This window comes from Mandrillus leucophaeus, unplaced genomic scaffold (assembly GCF_000951045.1).
Source record: "Mandrillus leucophaeus isolate KB7577 unplaced genomic scaffold, Mleu.le_1.0 Scaffold40, whole genome shotgun sequence".
NCBI lineage: Eukaryota > Metazoa > Chordata > Mammalia > Primates > Cercopithecidae > Mandrillus > Mandrillus leucophaeus.
The window spans coordinates 8,616,126-8,621,325 of NW_012104254.1; the positions used below are offsets into that span (position 1 = coordinate 8,616,126).

Sequence of the window (5,200 nt, forward strand, 5' to 3'; positions counted from 1 at the left end):
CTCAGCCTCCCGAGTAGCTGGGATTACAGGCATGTGCCACCATGCCTGGCTAATTTTGTATTTTTAGTAGAAACGGGGTTTCTCCATGTTGGTCAGGCTGGTCTCGAACTCCCGACCTTGGGTGATCTGCCTGCCTTGGCCTCCCAAAGTGCTGGGATTACAGGCCTGAGCTACTGTGCCAGGCCAAATCTACATTTTTCATAAGGGGGAGATTAAATATTGTCTAAAATGACAAATCAAGAAGATAGAAGCAAATTATTCAGAGGCACGCTAGCAACCATTAGAGGAATTAGAAATAATTTTAAACAACGATTGCTCCCTGGAGAGACGCACATGGAGAAGATAACTGCTCTCCACTATAAACCCTCTGGACTATTTGATTTTTGTCATGTGCATATTACTTTGATAAATCTAATGAAAGTTACAAGATTCCAGGTTGCATCATTCTCATCTACTAGGTTTAAGAATTGCTTTTTGAGGCAGGGTGCGGTGGCTCATGCCTGTAATCCCAGCACTTTTGGAGGCTAAGGTGGGCGGATCGCCTGAGGTCGGGAGTTCGAGACCAGCTTGGTCAACATGGAGAAACCCTGTCTCTACTAAAAATGCAAAATTAGCTGGGTGTAGTGGCACATGCCTGTAATCCCAGCTACTAGGGAGGCTAAGGCAGGAGAATCCGGGAGGTGGAGGTTGCAGTGAGCCAAGATCGCGCCATTGCACTCCAGCCTGGGAAATAAGAGCAAAAATCTGTCTCAAAAAAAAAAAAAAAAAAATAGCCTTTTGAGTTTGTGGCACTGTGACTAGCCCAAGAATAATGTCTACGGTCTGTCTGTTTTCTCTATACTGTGACTGAAAGTGAACATCATTTCTAGAGTACTCTTAGGAGTACAGCTGTATTAACGACTTAACTATGCAGAGCTTCTGGATTATGATTCCACAGTTACTTCTGTTTTCTTTTTAAATTTATTTATAGATATATTTAAATGAGAAACAAGCCAGGTTTAGAATTACATTGTGCATGGACAAGCAGGGAGTTATGAACATTTCCATTCAACAATTTGAAAAGCAGTAATATTATCAAACCAAAAGTAGACAATCAATGATAAAACTGAAACTTCCAAAAGCACTCATATATTAATAGTAACATGAAAAATTTATATATTCTATGCATTATGTTTTAAACAATAAAATAAAATGTATCCGCATTTTTCCTGCTCTACTTACTTATCTTATAAACATTACCTTTTGGGTGAAGTTCAGCTATTGAAAAATTGGCTATATTTATTTCATTTTCTTGTAAAATTACAATTTCTGAGATCTTTAAATGCCTCATTTCATTATTTATCTCCATAAAAGGCCTATTAATGTGTTCCCTTTCAAAACTCTGAAGAGATTTTCTTCAAGGTTATTTCTCTCAAAATTTAGGTATTTTCTTACATACTATCTGTTTTTTTTTTTTTTTTTTTTTTTTTTGAGACAGAGTCTTGCCCTGTTGCCCAGGCTGGAATGCAGTGGCATGCTCTCAGCTGACTACAACCTCCGCCTCCTGGGTTCAAACTATTCTCCTGCCTCAGCCTCCTGAGTAGCTGGGATTACAGGCACACGCCACCATGCTGGGCTAATTTTTGTATTTTTTTTTTTTTTTTCAGTAGAGATGGGGTTTCACCGTGTTGGTCAGGCTGGTCTCGAACTCCCATCTGCCCATCTTGGCCTCCCAAAGTGCTGGGATTACAGGCCTGAGCCACTGCACCCAGCTTTTCTTGCATACTATCTACCACATATTTTTGAGTAAGAAAAATATTAAGAACATCTGTTCTAGAGAAAGGGTCTTATCGGGCTTCTTTGTTTTTGATTACATCACACAGCAATTTTGTCATGTTTTATATAAAGCAGGTGCTCAAAAAAGTTTGTCATATTGAATCATATTGAGTATTATATTATCTAACATCATTACAATAGAATTATCCAAAACGTAGTGAAAAATCAGAGATTATAGTGTACAAATTGAAAGTAACGTTCCTGTCAGATATGCTTGTGTAACTTAGTTAAGTCTTTCCACATAGTCTACATTCACTAGGTATCCCCTCTGCGAGGCCCTGTGCTAGGCTCTGTGCACACAAAGATGGACAATATCAGGTCCTTCTACTGTAGCCACTGAGAGCCTCATGGAGTTATTTGACCAGTGAATGGAGAGTTACAGAATAAAGTGACCTGGACTTTCCGTGTCACCAAAGTGACAGGTCCAAACTTTCCCTCTCACTCCTTTCTTTTCACTACCAAAGTAGTGTGGGTGTCTTGGCAAGGTGAAATAAAGAGGCAAAGGCTTTCTCAGCATAATAATTAACAAGAGAGGGGTTAAGAAAGCTGAAAGATTTAGGCCTCTCTGCCTAAACACAGGCAATTATTCTGTCCTAGGAGATCTTGGGGCCAATCCTCCAGGATGGGGCACTCAGCAATGGAGCCCTGACTCTGGGGGAGGTGGGAGTGATAGAAAAGCCCAGCAAAGGTGGGAGGGTGGAGAAGAGTGCAGGAAAGGGACTCCTGGGTCTCCACTGGGGCAGATTCTGAATGGATTGAAAAGCAACTTGATAGCAAAAATCAAGAAATATTATCAGTGTCCATGATTAGACTGTGGTGAGACTGTCTGTTATCTTCCTAGACACTGGGGGCATGAATGGCTGTTTATACTGTTGTAAAGGTGTTCTCAGTGACCCACAGGGACTCATGGGATGGGAAAGGAAGGGAGCGCCCAGCTCAGGCTGCACAACAGATGTGGGAGAGTGGTAGAGATAGGATAAGATGTTTTGGAATCTGCAAGTTGTTCAGTAAGGCGCAGGCATGGACCACATGGCCAAAGAAGCTGACCCCATGTCAGTGCTTACTAATGCAAAGACAGTCGATTACCATGAATGTTACTACTCTGGACAGATTTGGGGTTAGGAAGTACAATTCAATGTTGAGTGAAAGAGTCTCCTTTTGAGGATGAAGAAAAAAAGGAAGGGTGGGCTGAGTTGTTCTCCTCAGGGATGCAGTCCACTGGTGACAGAGATTTGTAATATTCATCTTCCCCATCAAGTACTTTGATTTGGCTGCAACAAAGAAAACAACAGGATTTTCAACAAAAAAAGAAAACAAATGTTACAATCATCACTGGGGCAGCTAAAGTCATGCGAGTAGCTGGAACAGGGTTGGGTTCCAACACTGAAGGGGATGGACAGCTTAAGTGGTTCAGGGTCTCCCAGTACAGAGGTACCAGGGTCTGATCTACGAAGCCCTTCACCTTGGGGTCACACACTGATAATGGGTCTAGTTTTGCGGTTTCTGGAAGTTGTGGTCATACTGCAACTTGATTTATGGGATTGAACTCTCTGTCTCCATCTGGTTCCCTCTAGATGAGAAAGTTTTCCTCCTGACCTCCTCCAATTCTCTAATTATTACTGTTATATACTTCATTGCTATTCTCAGTTGAGATGCTTACAATCAAACGAATGATAAATTCCTTACTATCCTCTGTCTAACCAGTGGGGCATGTTTCTCTTTGTGCATGTTTTAAGGCCCAGGGGTAGGATAATGTGGAGGAAGTGGCCTATTTGTATTTCGTAGAGTGCTCTTATTTGTGGAAGGAGAGTTTTATATAACCCACTACATGTCTCTAATTATGAAGAAAGTACAATTCCCCGGAATAATTAAGAGAAATAACATTTGCCCTTAGGTGACAATTTCAACCTTTTTGGACAGAATAGATTCAAGTTTTGTATACTTGCTACTGTGAAAAGTAATTTCCAATGTCAATAAGAGTGGCAATATCTGGATTGCATATTTTTAGAAGCCTCTCTGGAAAGTTTTGCATTTTCTGTAATATCACAAAGGACCCCTTCTGTTTACAGTTGCTTAGAACTAAGAAGACAGATATTTACCCAAGTTTTCTTGGCTTCCTCTTGCTCCCTTGATATTCTAGAGTTCCCTGTGGAGAGGGCCAAGAACACACAGTCAAAGCAAAGCAGCAAGTCGTTAATTTTTAATTCAAAGTGATTTTGTGTTGAATGCAAGCAGATGCTGATAATATCAGAAGTCACAGCATAATTTTTTTGATCAAAGGGCTCAAGTGAGCCTGATGAAGCATGCATCTTGCTCGTCTTTGATAAACCACATCAATTATTCACCGTGAAGGCAGACATCCTGACATGAAAGCAACAGATAAAGAGCCTAAGCACATGTTCAAGACGAGAGCATGGGGGTGGGGGTGGGGCTGCAGGGGCTGAAACAGGTAGTAATAACAGAATTATTAACTGGAAACAAAGCCAGTGAAACAGCTTTATGGCCACTTTGAACTCACATTTAACTGGTTATAGTACATAGTGTCCTCAGGGCTACTCAGCATTTTGGGCTGCTGACATCGTCGGCGAGGTGTTCGTTGCTTCTGTGCGAGACCATTTTCTGAACCTGAAAAAAGATAGCAAAACTTTGCTGTAAACTGTCCCAGGTGTTGGGAAAATTAAGTGAAAAATGGCTCTTTACATAAACGCACTTAGTAGGAACTGTGTCCTATTTTAGTGGGCATATTAAAAGCTTTGCTAATGTTAGGAGAAATGCCATCCTAAAAAATACACACAGATTGCTAAGTGTAAACAAGGGCCACTGTCCGTAACTTCGTATTCAGCTTTCTGATCTGAATCAGCGGTCCGGGGTGACAGAAAGCAAGCTGGTGTTTCCACATTGGTGAAGTATAAGTTGGTGGTCAGCCTTTATAGAGTAGGGTGCCCTTAGTGGGATGACTGTGTTAGGACAACCAAAGCAATCAGGGATGGTTTGCACCACATCCTGCAGTGAGAGTTCAAAAACATCTGGAGCACACATACTCTTGGGGAGATGAGAAGCAAACCTTTTGGTGGGATACATTTTGGGGGAGAAAATGGCTTGAGCTAAAATTTACTGAAAGGCTTTGAACAATACCACTGATGCATGCAGTTTCTGGAGGTAGTGTAAAAGAGAAGGAGAAAGGATGATTGCATGATTACATGAAGCAGTCTCTCCCTGTTTGTCCTGATTTCAGAACCCTGGACCAAGAGCACATTGGAGATTAAGAAACCATGAGTCAGAAGAAGTCACAATTCATCTCCCTTCCAAGCAAATGATTTTACGGATCTACTGTCCTTTCGGCTCTATATCTGAATCAGGACTCAGCAGTTCTGATTTCCTGGCA

At 41.4% G+C, this 5,200-nt stretch overlaps 1 protein-coding gene across 5 annotated transcripts in view; it reads right to left on the reverse strand.

Annotated features, from left to right (window-relative positions):
- Positions 1–944: 944 nt before the first annotated feature.
- MYO3B (myosin IIIB) overlaps positions 945–5,200 on the reverse strand; it is a 545,921-nt gene continuing 541,665 nt past the window's right edge. For all 5 annotated transcript variants that reach the window (XR_001007340.1, XR_001007338.1, XR_001007339.1 and 2 more), the window contains 3 exons: positions 4,334–4,440; positions 3,915–3,961; positions 945–3,086 (listed from right to left, as the gene is read on the reverse strand). Coding sequence is in view for 2 of the 5 variants with exons in the window: in XM_011991954.1 (XP_011847344.1) it covers positions 2,948–3,086; positions 3,915–3,961; positions 4,334–4,440 (293 nt within the window). In the remaining 3 variants the exon portion in view is untranslated. The remainder of the gene's footprint in view (positions 3,087–3,914; positions 3,962–4,333; positions 4,441–5,200) is intronic.